Here is a 15,120-nt window from a genome sequence, read left to right on the forward strand (position 1 = left end):
GTTATGGAATATTGCACATTGTATGGTATTGCACAGTAGGTAGGTTTTTAACAGTGTTTAATAGTGACTGAGGAGAGTAGTAACCATAAGGCTGAGGTGATGAATTATAACTCTTTATCCAAATGAAAGCTCTCTAGTTATGTAATTAAACGTGTAGACCAATGATCCCCTAGTCACGTTCACTATCGGGGATGGGAAATATATGATATTATCTTGTATCACGATGCATTTATCATGGTGAAAGTCCATTATTGAACTGAAAAAGCTGTCTACCTCGCTGCATACAGTCCTGTAGTGATTTCCTGATTTATTTTGGAGACGCAGGACTCCACAGTTTCCTCATTATACCCTAAAATCCTCGGCTGAATGCTCGGCTGGCCTCCCACACGTTACATCTGTGATGCACTAACTATGTGGCATTGTTTGCATGTGTTCTGTGTTATACTATTGTTTGCTACTGTATCCTTAACTTCCACGCATCAGGTCCCAACTCACAATTAATACAGCGATTGTGTACATGCACCGATTCTACATGGTCCAGTCGTTCACCAGATTTCACAGAAATGTAAGTATTGTTTGTCGCACTCGCCCCCCCAAAAAGTCCCTGATGCAAACTGTCCGTCGGTCAACTCATGTGTTTATTTTGGGTTTACCGCCAGGTTATTTCTCCCGCCGCGCTCTTCCTCGCTGCGAAGGTCGAGGAGCAGCCCCGAAAGCTGGAACATGTTATAAAGGTGGCCCATGCATGCCTCAATCCTCAGGATCCTTCACCAGATGTACGCAGTGATGTAAGTGTTGGGATGTCGTGAAAATCGCCTGCAATTGTGCTCCTCCTCCTCAAGGGGAATGTATTATTTCATCAGCAGAACGTGTGTTTATCTGTTTTTAATAACTTAACGAATTGTTTTGTGTACATTCAGAATCAACAATTTGTCTATAAAACTTCCTGTGTGGCTGCACTTTAAGTTGAAGCTACTAAATGTGTTGACGCGTTTCCTTCTGGAGCGGAGGATTTTCCCACAGCAGCTTCAGTGTTGATGCTTTTAGATGTAATGTTTGTTGTCATAAAGTTAACAGATATTTGGGTGTTTCTTATTTTCACAATGCATTTAAACTGGGTGCAGTTGCCTGACGGGTTTGTTTTTGTTTGGAGCTGCTGCTTACCTCAGACATTAGGGCTGCTAGATACACGAGGTCGAGAGCAGAAATACATCCCAGTGTCTGTAGGTTGAGTCATCCAGGTAATGTCATGTTTAACAGTTGTAAAACACGTGCATCTGTACTCAGTTTGTAGATCATAACCGTTTCATTGCTTCGTCAACTCTACGTGAAAGGTGGGTTTAATGTGTTTGACAAACGGATAGAGGCCTCCCAGTGAGTAACGTGCCTCCTGTCCTCTCAACCTCAGGCCTACCTGCAACAAGCCCAAGACCTGGTCATTCTTGAGAGCATAATACTCCAGACCTTGGGTAAGTTGGGAAGGAAGAACTGGGTCCCTTGATTCCCCTCCAGAAACACATTTTTGATTATAAACTAGTGCTAACCTGTTTTACTTTTGTCTACAGAAAGCCCATATGCGGTTAGCAGCACTGGAAAGAGACATTCACGCTTCATATTAGCTGCTTGCTACATTACCCATTGTTTCCTTTTTTTGTTCCTATTATGTCCTTAACTTTAACGTTCCCCTTTTTTTTTTTTTTTTTTCTGGGTTATATTTTTAAGCCAGATGTTTGAGGACCATGTGATGGATCATTGTATTACTATGAGTGATTGCTTTTAGCGTCTTTGCCACACCTGCTTAATCCTTTCCCATGCTCAAGCTTGGAAGTAGGCAGCTGAAGAAGATAATTTATTGATTTAATTGAAAACAACAAATTGATTTTTTTTTTTAAAGCAAGATTCGGTGTCGCAATCAAGAAAGAATTGGGGAAAAGACTTTTAATTTAATGGTTTCTTTTTTACGTTCATCTGTTGATGTTTTCACGTCATTCAGGATGTTATTGGAAGACCCCATGAATATTCTTTACAACACATAGTTTGATATAACAGCATTTATTTTCTGGTTTCCAGGGAGTTGTCATAATCTTTACTGCTGAATGGGATTGAATGAAATCTAAATGGTGCATATGTTAGTTTGACTTCTGCCTTTCATTTATGAAGCCGTGTCTCTTTTTGTCCCTTTTTTATTACAGCTTTTGAAATCACCATTGACCATCCACACACTCACGTTGTCAAGTGCACTCAGCTTGTCAGAGGTGAGCATCAACTCGTCAATTTAAGTTCAATTCTGTTTGGATGTTTCTGATTTGAAGTTTTGAACATTAAATTGTTCCTTTAGCAGATTTTAAGTGTGTTTTTTTGTTCTATTGTTGTTCCAGCGAGTAAGGATTTGGCTCAAACATCATACTTTATGGCCACAAACAGGTATATTCACAGTTCACTGTAAAACATAAGCTTTCTGTGTTTTTTCATATGAACAGTAAAACAGTGCAGCATGTGTAAATCATTTCCAAACTCAATATACTGAATATCTGTTCTCTCTCCTCCTGTTTCTGTTTCCTTTCCTTCCGGGACGTATCCTGCCACGTAGTCTGCACTTGACCACGTTCTGCCTGCAGTATAGTCCGCCGGTTGTGGCCTGTGTGTGCATCCATCTCGCCTGCAAGTGGTCCAACTGGGAGATCCCCGTGTCTACAGACGGCAAACACTGGTGGGAGTATGTTGATCCCACAGTTACCCTCGAGCTGCTGGATGGTATGTGCTGAAAATGACCTCACTCACTCAACTTTTCAAGTACAAGCAGGAAGAACATGTTTTGAAAGTCAAATCATACGTCAGTTACAGATTAATCTGATAAATGGTGATTCGAAAGTTTAACTCCAGCTGAGCTTCACTCGCTTCTTTATAACTTCTTTTCAGAGCTCACACATGAGTTCCTGCAGATTCTAGAGAAAACACCCAGTCGGTTGAAACGGATTCGCAACTGGAAGGTACAGTTCTTCCCCCTTTGTGAGCAATACATCCTTCATTGTGCATTTTTTGTTGACTTGCATTTCATTGGTTGTCTCTCTTCTTGGCTCCAGGCTGGAGGTCAGACACCAAAAGCCAAGACAAAAGTCCAGGAGGAAGGGGACCAGAGGGACGCCATGATGAGCATGATCTCCATGGCCTCATCAGAGAGCACCGTGGCGGGCCTGATGAGCCTCTCAGCTCCACCTTCGGCCTCTTCTTCCTCATCCATGGGCGACAAGGACAGGGGTGCATCTGGCAGCGCTCAGACTTGGAGTGGGAAAGGTGCGGCTGTATCCGAGCAGCAGCAGCAGCCCAACAACGAGGTTCATGCCCCAGCCAAGGTATCGCTGAGTGAGTACCGCGCCAAGAACGCAGACGTCCTGGCCGCCCAGAAGAGGAAGCTGGAGAACATGGAGGCCAGCGTGAAGAGGGACTACGCTAACGCTGCCCAGGCTCTCATTGGTCAGCAGCAGAGGAAGGAGAAGCAGCAGCATCATCACCAGCAGTCCAGCTCCTCCTCCTCCGACGTGTCCAATCCTTCGCCCATTATTCTGAAAATCCCACTGGAGAAGGAGAGGCACGACCGGAGCTCTCTGAAAATGCGCTTCCCCCTCGCTGGGGGAGGAGGCAGCGGGCACGGAGCCAGCGCCCGTCAGGATCAGGACATCAAAGTCAGAATACGAGTGCCTGAGAAGCAACGAGGGAGTTCAGGGGAGGAGGGCAAGAGCAGGGACAAGCACAGGGAACGGTCCAACCACCACCACCATCACCACCACCACCACCACCATTCCTCTGGCAGTGCCTCCCTCTCCTCTTCACACAAACATTCATCCAGTACCGGCGGAGCGGTCGGAAGCAGCAAAAAAGTCCCCAGCGACTCCTCTAGAACGAGCTCTTCGTCCTCTTCCACCTCACGTAAGAGGACGCACTCCCAAGACTCCACGGCGGGCTCTCACGCTGCCTCTAAAGTCAGCAAGTCCTCTAGGAACCCCTACCAGCTGCCGTCCCTGTCGTCCTCTGGACAAACTCTGGGGCACGGTCCTGACATTCTGCCCAACCTGGGCCTTCCCCTCCACCAGGGGAGCTATTCACACTCCAAAGGCGACAAGACGGACACTAATGGACACGGTGCGACAGGCGGAGCCCAGTCGAACGAGTACCAGGACACTTTTGAAATGCTAAACTCGCTTCTGAGTGCGCAGGGGGTCCAGCCGTCCCAGCCGTCCATGTTTGACTACAGATCCCAATATGGGGAGTACCGGTACAGTGGTGGCTCCAGGGGGAGCAACCCCAGGCCCCCGCCCCTTCCTTCAGAACCACCTCCCCCACTGCCGCCCTTACCCAAATGAGTTCCTGACGTATTGTGTACATTGTACTTGACGTCAGAAACATCCATGTTGTTACGTAAAGTATTGTATTCTTTTTTTATTTTTAAAACTCACCCAACATTTTTTTGTTTTGTTTTGTTTTAGTGTGACAGCAGCGAAATGTAGTGGTGAGATAAATCAGTTTTCAATCTTTTTCTTTTTACAGTTCACTTATGGGGCAATAATGAGAGGCTTTAAAAGCTTGAAAAATGTGATAAAAAAAATTTACAGAAAAGTGTAGATAATATTTTTTTTTAACTCTTCTGTTTAACTCAAATGTGATGATGATGATGATGATGGGACCTGGTATTTTTACCATCACTGTTTTTGGAGGAAGTCATCGTCTTGAAATCATGAGGAAACTAAAAGATTTCCATCATATATACCTGTTAGGTCTTCTTACAGATTGTCTTTTTATAATGTTTTTATAGTATGTTATTTATTAATTGAATGCTTTTTAAAAAAACAAAAAAAAAGTCCCCTTTTGTACCTTTTTTAAGGTTTCCCCTCTATGTTCTTTTTTGGGCAGAGGGATATTTCTCCATCAAGACTGTACAGGCTAGTTTGAGAGTGCATGTCTCCAAAGCCATCTTTTCAATATTTTTGTCTTTTTTAAATATTTTCTTTATTATTTTTTTCTTTAACAGCCATAACTTAAAAAAAATAAGGTGACTGCCCAACACCCCCCCCCCCCCCGCCCCACAAACACCCCCCCCCCCCCCCCTGTTGTTTATCGATTTTATTTCCTGTATTATTTGGTAAACTTGTACAAAGACTGTAAAATGTTTAAAAACATGAAATATTTTTTACATTTTGTTAAGAAAAATTGCAAAAAAAAGATGTAAATTAAGGAAAGCTTGTAATTTTTTTTTGGTTTTAGATTTTGAGTGTTGCAGTCATTGTTTTAAATGGTTGTAAAATATTCATATTCAGTTCTCTAATGATTACACTAATGGACAGTTCATACCAAGGATATAGAACATTTATGGTTTATCAAAGGGGTTCAAAGAGTTCAAACATATCTACCCGGTATGGTCACAATGAAGGAATTTCCAATAAAAAAAAAATCCCTGTAGAGAGGAAATGTGAGTTTTTGTCCTGTGATGTAATTGTCACTTGTTCATCCGTTTCCTCTGGAGGTCTTTTAGGTTGATCGCAGCTAAATGCAGAGACGGAAATAGGCAACGTGAATGGCCCCGCCGTCAGACGAGTCCCCCTGAAACTGCCGTAAAACAAAATATATTCTCTACTGGTGCTCACTTTGTGGTGACCATATCGAGCACAGTATACAATAAAGTATTCAAAATACACAATATCAAAGGCTAATCAAACCACATCTGTCTGTCATCCACCTGTTATGGTTGTCTTTCATTTATACATTTCCTTTTGGGGGACGTTTTTAAATGTGTAAACTCCAGTGTACGCCTGTCGATTTGTGCTGGTCTGATTTTAATCATGTTTAAAAGCTCTCTTTTGAGTCAATACCTTTCGAACTACATTGGTGGATATTCAGCTTCAGATTGTTGTTTATGGTCCATCCGCAAGCCATGATTCTTCAAAATGTTTGCATGTGTTCTTTAGTTCTGTAAATCGTACACTGCAAGCAGGTTATCGACATACCTCCACTACAAGGTCATAAGCATGAAGTATAATACTGTCTAATAAATTTGAATTAATGATGAATTTGGCTACGTTCACACTGCAAGCCTGAGCGTTCAATTCTGATTTATTGCTCATATATGACTGTTTTATTCACATTACAGTTGAAACGGGCCAGAATCAGATTCCAGTGTGAGCGGGTGATGATCCTGAAGTGATCTGCATAACATAACGTAGTCACGTGAATTCTGATACGACCGCTCACACTGAGGTTGCATTGCAATGTGATTTCTGCTGCTCACACAGATCTGAGTCACATATGAGCAAAAAACAAATCAGATTTGTGTCCCTTGTGTCTGCAGTGTGATCGTAGCCTTTTGTTTTGAGCAAAAAAAAAGTTGAAAATGTGCCATTTGTTGGCAAGAGAATCGGGTATCATCTGTACATTTAATTCATACTAAGCTTTATATGGTTTTGATTGTATAGTGTTACTGCTCTTTACCTGCTTTCTTTTTATCAGTTTGTAATCTAAAACTCATTTTTAGGCAGTTCACAGTAATGCAGTACAAGAAATCAGCCATACAATTGTACAATATGTTTTTGTTCCCTTGATTATATGGAAGATAAGCTGAAAGAGTACAGCTCTTTGCTCAGGCAGCAGAGGTTTTTATTAGTTATTCAACTCTTGGTTGTAACAGGGAAACAGTAAATGCACTGAATATTTATCTCAGTAGGTTTGCCTACAATGCAATTGACAAAGTGTTACATGTATAATGGTTAGACTATTAGAATAGATGTCCAATATATCATTGCCATTTAAAAAACAACAACATTGTTTTATTTGATCTGGACAAATCTTCCAATTTAAGTATTAACTTGATGCTGTGAGAGAGTCATACAAAAAGGAACACGCATTTCAAAACAAACCCATATGTGAGGAAAAAAAAATGGAAGACACTCATGCAACCTAACAATGCAAAAATCACATTAGCTACAATAAGTTTCGCGTTTTTTTTTTCACGTCTTGGTGTTTTCAGTGACACTCAGGTCTGGAAATAAAACGTTTTGGGATATTCTTTTGTTTTCAGTTAAAAGGATATATGTGAACACTGTTCTTTTTTGATATAATGTGGTTGCTTTATTCTCATTAAAGTCAATAAATATTTTAAGAAAAACTGCGTGTTGTTTTTTTTTGTGTTTTTTTTGCTGCAATATTGTGGGTGTATAAGAAAACTGTGTTTGGTGGCGGCTTTGATTGGCAGCCAGATTGGCCAATGAGAAGCCTTGATTGATTTGAGCGAATCAGAGCTGCGGGTGGGCGGGCTCTGTTGGCGGTGGCAGTTATTGGAGAATGCAGGAAAACCGACGTAGTGTATCTCGGGAGCTAGAGCCGACCGGTCGACGGAGACGAAGGTAAGCGGCGATAAAACCCCCCAAAAAATAGGTCGTGTTCGTCTTCTGGCACCGAGGCAATTCGCCAGTATCGAGAAAGACGAGTAACTGACGCAAACGGTCGGCAAAACTGGCTTTTTTAGGCGCGAATTGCGATGGGTGACGGTTAGCTGGCTTTAGCAACGGCTGAACAAAGATGGCGACTGCGGCTCGTAACTGAAAGAGTGACGCAGTGAAAGAGGCGGGCTGAAGCTCTGCGTGGCGCCTGCTCACTGACGAGGAGGAGAAATTTACTTTCTTAACTCAAATATACGCAGTAATATTTATTTATTTTTGTTCTCAACGTTAGTACGGGTTTTTTTCAATACGTTTTTTGTAACATTTATGACCCGTTATGTCTGTGCGTTATGCGTGTTAACTTTATTTTAAAGTTAATAAATGTGGAAGCTGTCAAGCCACCTGACCTGGCACCGCCTGCTTTAACGTTATTTAATATGAACAATAACTTTCATTCATGTTGGATCAACTGTAAACACGGTACTTATACATATATAAAGTTCTGTTTGCATCTTATAATTATTAAGTCGACATACTCTTAAAAATTTCTGACCTTTTGGACCTTATTTGTTGATTAAATGGCCAAATAAGCCACGTGTATGTCTGAATTGTGGCATTATAACAGCATTAAAATCAAATTTACTTATAAAGCATATTAAAAAAACTAACCCGTGTTGACAAATCTTGTTCTGTAGATGTAAGAAAACATGTTTGTTTGGTACTTAGACCACAACAATGCGGCATTATCACCATTTAATCGTTTTTTCTCAGCAGAAATTTTAATTGTGGTTGCAAAAGATTATCATTCACACTCATCTTTGCAACCGCAGTATCTGTCAAAATTATCGCAATATGATTTTATTTAATTCTTTAACCACATTGTGCAACTCTGATCCGTATAATCCTTAGTTTACTCTATAAAATGCCAGGAAATACCAAAAACAAAGGTGTCTCGGAGCCCGACATGATGTTTTAATGTCAAATTGAGAAAAACCCCAAAATGTAATATTAACACCATTCATGCCAAAGATTAGACAACAAATCCTCACATTAAAGAATCTGAATCATGGGAATGTTTTGCTTGAACGTCTGAAACAATTAATGGATTTTCAGCATTTTTCAACCAATTTTCTGCCAATAAATCAACCAGCTCCAGCCTCCACTGTCAGATAATAATACTAAAGATGTTTTTTAATTCTTTTGCAGACGATGAACAGGATACGGATCCACGTTTTGCCTTCGAGTCGGAACCGGGTGCCCCAGACGCCTCGGCCCCAGGAGCCCCAGGCCTGCTCCTTCACGCAGCGACCGTGCTCGCAGCCCCGTCTGGAAGGCCTGGAGTTCTGCATCAAACACATCCTGGAGGACAAGAACGCCCCGTACAAGCAGTGCAGCTACGTCTCGGCCAAGAACGGCAAGCGCTGCCCCAACGCTTCACCGAAGGTCGAGAGGAAGGACGGGTGGGTAGAGACTTTAACATAAACTGCACGTCTCTTTTAACGTGTCCCATCAGCGTTCTGACATCTCCACTGACCGTCTGTTCTGCAGAGTGACGTTCTGCGCGGAGCATGTTCGTAGGAACGCCATGGCTCTGCGAGCTCAGATGAGAAAGCCTCCCTCCGGTCCGACCCCAGAGACGCTGCTGTCTCAGCTCAGCGGGTACAACCGCGCAGAGACACACGAAGGAGGCCGCTCTGAAGCGAGCCGCATTCTGGGTAAATGGTCCGACTGAGATACTGTAAACTGTAAGACAACTCACTGAAGTTAAACTCGTCTGTGTTACAACAGGCGGTGAATTGTTTTGAATTGTTATTTCTCGTGCAGTTTCTTTTAGTGTTTGAATCTGATTTAATGTTGAACCGTCTGTGGACAGATGAGGACAGTCTGAGTGAGGAGGAGCAGGGTCCCTTGGTACTGGACCAGACCTGGAGAGGAGATCCTGACAGTGACGCAGACAGTGTGGACAGTGATCACGAGGATCCTCTGAAGTAAGCCGAGTCATTTAGACTCTTGATGTCACACGTTGTCACTGTGATCTTTCTTGGTTGTCGGCTCAGACATAAGTTTCCTTCCTTCCTTTTAAAGAGTGTAAACTAACTCTTAGCAGGTTTTCAGTATGTCCAAAGACACACGGTGTTTTAATTGTGTATAAAACTGTAAATTCTGTTCAAATCTTGTGTCCTAACTATAACAATAAGAATATATTACCTGTTGTGTTTTAATGTGTTTGGCCCTTTCCTTACTGATGTTCACGGTGAATGTTGTGACTCACAGACACGCAGGAGTGTACACGGCAGAGGAGGTGGCGTTCATCACTCGGGAAAAACTCATCAGGCTTCAGTCGCTCTACATCGACCAGTTCAAACGCCTGCAGCACTTACTTAAGGAGAAAAAGCGTCGATACCTGCACAGCCGCAAAGTGGAGCATGAAACTTTAGGTAAACCTGCAAACGTTTGCTTATTAACTTTACATGTTTTTCTTTGTTTACCTGTTACTGTTCAGGAAACCATCACTCATCAACATCTGTCTGTTCATGTTGCTGTCAGGGAGCAGTCTGCTGACGGGGCCTGAAGGTTTATCCACGAAGGAGAGGGAGAACCTGAAGAAGCTCAAAGCTCTGCGCCGATACCGTCGTCGGTACGGTGTGGAAGCCCTGCTGCACCGGCAGCTCAGGGAGAGGAGGCAGGCTGTGACAGAAGGAGCTCTTCAGGTGGGATCACAGTGGAGAAACTATTAGGACTTTATTTAGGATTTGTTAGGACCTCAGTTGAGGTTTAAAGCTGAGCTGATACTAAAAGCTCCTGAAATCCACAAACCCCACATTTCTAAATAGCCAGCCTGCCATCACTATTGACCCCAGTTTTCTTTTATTCCTGTAAAAAACAAACACTGGCGAGTTGAAAAAGTATCACTTCAGATCTTCAGATATTACAGCAGCAGTTATTTTCTGTGTGTATAAGCGATGAAGAGCTTAGCGAACAAAGGCTGCTCCTCAAAGTAAAGCTCCCCGTTGTTTCCATCTGCGTCGCTATGACGATCAGCTCCAACAAACACAATGTTTTTCACTTCCGTTGTGTTGCTGTAAAGGCAGAAAGGACTGAAACTGACATCTGAAAGCTCTGCATGCTCTGTTTACCACGGGAGGTGAGAGTTTTTAGATGGTTGGTGTATAATCATCTGATAATAAGAGGTTTTTACCTTGCACTGAGTCTGACACTGGAATATATTACATTATCCTAAATGTTTCACACTGAACCCTTTTTAAAGGATGATTGTTGTTGTAAAAGAAATCCTGTTGACTTTTTGTTTCCCCCCAGTTTACTGATTTCATCTTATCTGATTCTTCTTTTATAGCCACACACGAGAACAGTGTATGAGAAGTGCATCGCCTTTGTGGAGGGAACCCGATGTACCAACCCCTGCCTGCCTATGACCCGACACTGTGTCTCACGTATCCTCAGCCTGCGTTTGACCACTGTGATCTGTTTCCATACAAAACCACAGATGTGTTTTCCTGTATTCACTGAAAAACATATTAACATTCTTTTGTTTTGTTCGTCTTCTCTCGGCCCCGATCAAGACCGGCAGTTTGCAGTAGCTGCTGGTTTCAAAGGGAGCCTACAGAAACTCCTTCCTGTGGTCTGTTGATTTCTCCCAGAGTTACTAAGGAGCTAATCTGTTCAGTTGGAAGGAACAAAACACCTTCTCTACCTTCCTTCATTTGAACCCCAAATCATTGCTCCTACTCACAGTCCTGCACGTATTAAAACTCGTGTTACCCAGATGTTGTTGTACATTTTGAGATGGGAGCAGTTTCCTTTATCTGTCTGGTTGTTGTGGTGATTTGTTTGTGTTTGTGTGTGGACATTGTGTCTCATTGTCCTTGACGACCACGCACTCAGACATCTACCAAGACAGCAATCAGGTGCTTTTCAAAATGTGTCCAGGCCTGAAAGATGTCCCGTGCGACCGCACCGTGCACATGGGTCAGTCTGACGACCCTCGCTGCCCGCTTCACCTCACCCTGCCTCCCTGCATGTACCAGCCCGAGCAGGAACCTCCGCCACAGGAACAGCTCACGACTGCCAGCAGAGACATGTATCTGAGTGCAGCAGAGCTTCAGCCCACAGAGAGCCTTCCCCTAGAGTTCAGTGATGTATGTAGACACTGTGTCCCCTGCCACTCTCCTCTAATATATATGCATTATAACAAAACATGTCACGTTCTACACTTATCGTTAGATACTCTGCTGCTGGTGACTGAGGGTGCTTTCACAGCTTCTGTAACTTCTTTGGTTCAGTTCAACAAACGTTTCACATAATTTAAATAAGGAGGCTCCGATCAGTAATGCTACAATGAGTCAGTGACAGTTAATATAACAGACAGCCCAAATAAAGAAACTACATGTAACTGAACTGTTTAGAGCCAATATCAGCTGATAACGATCGGTGAGCATTAATTCAAAAGAACGCGTGTGAGAACACTTGCTCCACCCGGTGGTTGAACAGGAGCACAGGAAGTAGGTCCTGAAGATGGTCCGGTCTTCTCAACATGGCCATGAACTAAACTCAGACCTCACTTCATCCTCCAGCTGCCACCAACAGTTTCCACTCATCGGTATCAAACGGCCCCCGGCAAAAGGGGAAAACAGAACCAACAGGAGTAAAGGAGGATGTCAGTCTGATCTCAGTCTGCTGTGTGATAGTTATTAATGACAACTGAACTGTTACTTTCATCTGGTTGTGAATTATCAGGAGTGATAAATATTTATGTAATCTCCTTTTGGGAGTCATGGCAACAGAGAGTGGCGGTGAGGATGCAGGATGCTCGTTTGTAAAAAGTCATTAGCAACACGAACTGAACCAGAACTAAAAGGCAGAACTCTGTAATGGTTTTGTTTTCTCCAGACTAAAGCGAAGTACTAAGACTGGTGTCTTTAAGACTTCTTTCTCTCTTATATCTTAGACCAGTGTAGTGATTTCTAACCCTGAAACGTCCACGCTGTGACGCTTGCTTCCAATAAAAGTCCAGTTTGTAGATGATCAAAAGTTCTGATTCATCACAGGTCTTCACATTTGCTGTTGAAGTATTGTCTGATGTTTTAAATGAAGTACAAACACATAGGAGTGTAAACATAAATAAAATGTAACTGAAAGTTTTAGGTAATAACTATCTGCTGTTGTACAGGACCTGGATGTGGAAGGGGATGGCATGCAGGGTCCTCCGTCCCCCTTACAGTTCGACACGGCCCTGGCCCTGGAGGACCAGACCATCAGAGCCATCGCTGAGGCCCCGATGGACATCCTGACCGGAGAAGACCCAGACCAGGTGGACCTGGACGCCTCAGGACAGGAGCTCTCAGAAAAAGATGTTGATGCCATCATGGATGACCAGGTTAACTCTCATTTAAGGCCTTCGTCATCGTGAAGCCAAACAATCCTACAATTTCACTGTATGTCACACTACCGGATGGGTCTAATAAAAGCTTGGTTGCAATCTGTGTCAGCACAACCTCAATTTTAAGACAGAAGATGTAATGATTGGTGAATCTGAACGCTGTGATATAAATGGAGGGGAAAACATGCAGGTTAAAGTCTCGAAACAATCCTCACGTTTCCTATGTACATTAAAACTACCGTTCGTTAAGAGGTCGTTTCCTAACGTGCGTCCAGTCTGAACGAAGGTGAACGACGTCCACAGACGGTGAGGAACTGAAACGTAGTCGGTCTGTATCGTCTGCAGGTTGGAGAAGCAGACAGGAGTCCTGGCAGTGCACTGAAGACTGCAGGGTCAGCACAAAAACATATTTTAACCACAGTTTAGTGCTCTATAAGAACATTTCCACAACTTTACCTCAGTCAGACACATATTCTCAATCTAACTGCCACATTCCTACACCGAGCGCAGCATCACACAGCAGTCACAGCGGCTCATGAACAAGTGATCATGAGATGGTGCTCACTGTGGAGGCAGGACGGTACTTATAAACCACAGCGAACAGAAGAACTTGTACAGATACCAAACCGGCTGAGGAAGTGTAGCACCAAAGGAAGGAGGTAAAGTGGTGAAAATTAAAAAGAATTTGTTTATTTTAGGGTAGAAGTTTCCAAACCGACAGCAGAAATGATTTATCAGAGTAGTTTTCTTGTTTCCACTGGAAGAAATTGGGATTATTTCTATTTATTAAACCAGGAGGCTCATAACTACACAACTATCACGTGAACAGTGAGATTTAAACACCTCCATAGTGTTTACTCTTTACGGATTGAGCCATAGTATGAAAGAACACATCCAAGATCTCAGTTTATGTTTACAACACTGCTATCTAGTGGTTGGGAGTCCAAACACAAGAATCTATACTGGTTTTTATAATCAATACAATATCAGAGTAAAATACCACCATAGGACTTTGTTTATATATTTTCTTCCACCCATATTGTCCACATTCAGCGGATGTCCTTCATCCTCTATAATCCTCCTGAACATAATATTGACTGTTTGTAGTCAACACATTTCTGTCACTGTCAGAATGTTTGACGCAGCCCGTCTTTAAAGCGGTACATCGGACATCGCTGGGCTTCTCTCTCATTGTTAACACGCACACGAATTTTCCACTATTAGAAAATATATATTCCACTTTATAGATAAAGGTCATTTAAACAGCATATTCCATTTGGATATTTGTAATTAGGCCTTATTCTGAACAGCATTTTCCGATTAAGACGTGAAGGATATGCAGATATTATTCAGGTTTCAGGATCATTATTTGGACGTGTATACTTTCAGAATATGTGTTTCATTTGTTTTTTTTACGACACAGCCTGTTTACAGATCTGTGTGTTGTAAATAAACCAACTAGCACAAAAGAAAAGCCCACATTACTGGTGGAAAGGTGAAACACACCAAACCCGTAACTGCTCCCGGGGCGCCGCTACGTGGACACCATCACTCCATATCTACGCATATATAAGTCCAGGAAAGAAGAAACCATTATTAAAGCATTCTTTGGCTGAAATTTAAACCTTTTTAAGACAAAAACTGCCCCAGCATTAAATCTCCTCCTGTTCTTCCACCTAGGTGGTGTCGGAGGTCGTCGGAGGCGAAGAAGACGCCACTGATAATTCACTCCAGGACATCGACGCCGCTTTAGTTGATGCTCCCAGATGAACAACCTCTGCAAGCACAACAACGTTTACGTTTGATTTCCTCAAAGACTGATGCTGAGTTGACTTCCGAAGCATTTCCAATATTAGACTTTACTTTCACTGATCGTCCTTCTGTCTGTCTGTTGGGTGTATTTATTATTCTGGCTTAAATTGCCTTAAAATTGTTCCACAGTGGTTTGCATCAGTTTGTTATATGAAAGGACGTCTCTCATCCATAAATAAACTTTTATGACACTTGTGTTTAACTCTTGTGTAGACATATATTCACAGTCTGCTTAGAACAATAATGTTTGTCAGGTTTTTCTACAAAAAAAGGATAATTTCCACATTAAAATCCTTAAAATCTCATTAATATTTCTAGAATCTATGAATATGGAAGTTTAAGCAACCAAAAACTTGACGATGATGATTTATATAACGGACAGAGCTTCCAGGTAAGAAGTGTGTTTAACCTGCATTCTGTGTAACAGCCAGCAGGGGGAGCGCCACTGGTTGCAATAATACAGATACCATTCAGTCTTATGGA

The 15,120-nt window shown here is 42.5% G+C and overlaps 2 protein-coding genes and 1 non-coding gene across 4 annotated transcripts; all 3 read left to right on the forward strand.

Annotated features, from left to right (window-relative positions):
- Nucleotides 1–483: 483 nt before the first annotated feature.
- On the forward strand, nucleotides 484–5,062 carry ccnt1 (cyclin T1; the record flags this gene model as incomplete). 2 transcript variants are annotated; one of them, XM_035656717.1, is given in 8 exon segments in its annotated part: nucleotides 484–565; nucleotides 660–788; nucleotides 1,409–1,469; nucleotides 2,193–2,255; nucleotides 2,370–2,424; nucleotides 2,591–2,754; nucleotides 2,920–2,990; nucleotides 3,084–5,062. In XM_035656717.1, coding segments are annotated over 8 exon segments (1,903 nt in total), but the record flags the coding sequence as incomplete, so codon positions are not given.
- Nucleotides 5,063–7,297: 2,235 nt separating this feature from the next.
- On the forward strand, nucleotides 7,298–14,837 carry kansl2 (KAT8 regulatory NSL complex subunit 2). Its single transcript, XM_035657230.1, has 10 exons — nucleotides 7,298–7,391; nucleotides 8,634–8,887; nucleotides 8,976–9,142; nucleotides 9,301–9,415; nucleotides 9,702–9,865; nucleotides 9,975–10,138; nucleotides 10,783–10,879; nucleotides 11,331–11,584; nucleotides 12,616–12,822; nucleotides 14,506–14,837. The coding sequence occupies exons 2-10, from the start codon at nucleotides 8,637–8,639 to the stop codon at nucleotides 14,593–14,595; spliced, it is 1,509 nt and encodes a 502-aa protein (XP_035513123.1). The 5' UTR covers nucleotides 7,298–7,391; nucleotides 8,634–8,636; the 3' UTR covers nucleotides 14,596–14,837.
- Nucleotides 10,994–11,127, forward strand: LOC118325057. The gene has a single exon (XR_004796582.1). It is a non-coding gene; the product is annotated as a small nucleolar RNA SNORA2/SNORA34 family (small nucleolar RNA).
- Nucleotides 14,838–15,120: the final 283 nt, after the last annotated feature.

This window comes from Morone saxatilis, unplaced genomic scaffold (assembly GCF_004916995.1).
Source record: "Morone saxatilis isolate NCDOM2014 unplaced genomic scaffold, NCSU_SB_2.0 Contig15, whole genome shotgun sequence".
Classification (NCBI taxonomy): domain Eukaryota; kingdom Metazoa; phylum Chordata; class Actinopteri; family Moronidae; genus Morone; species Morone saxatilis.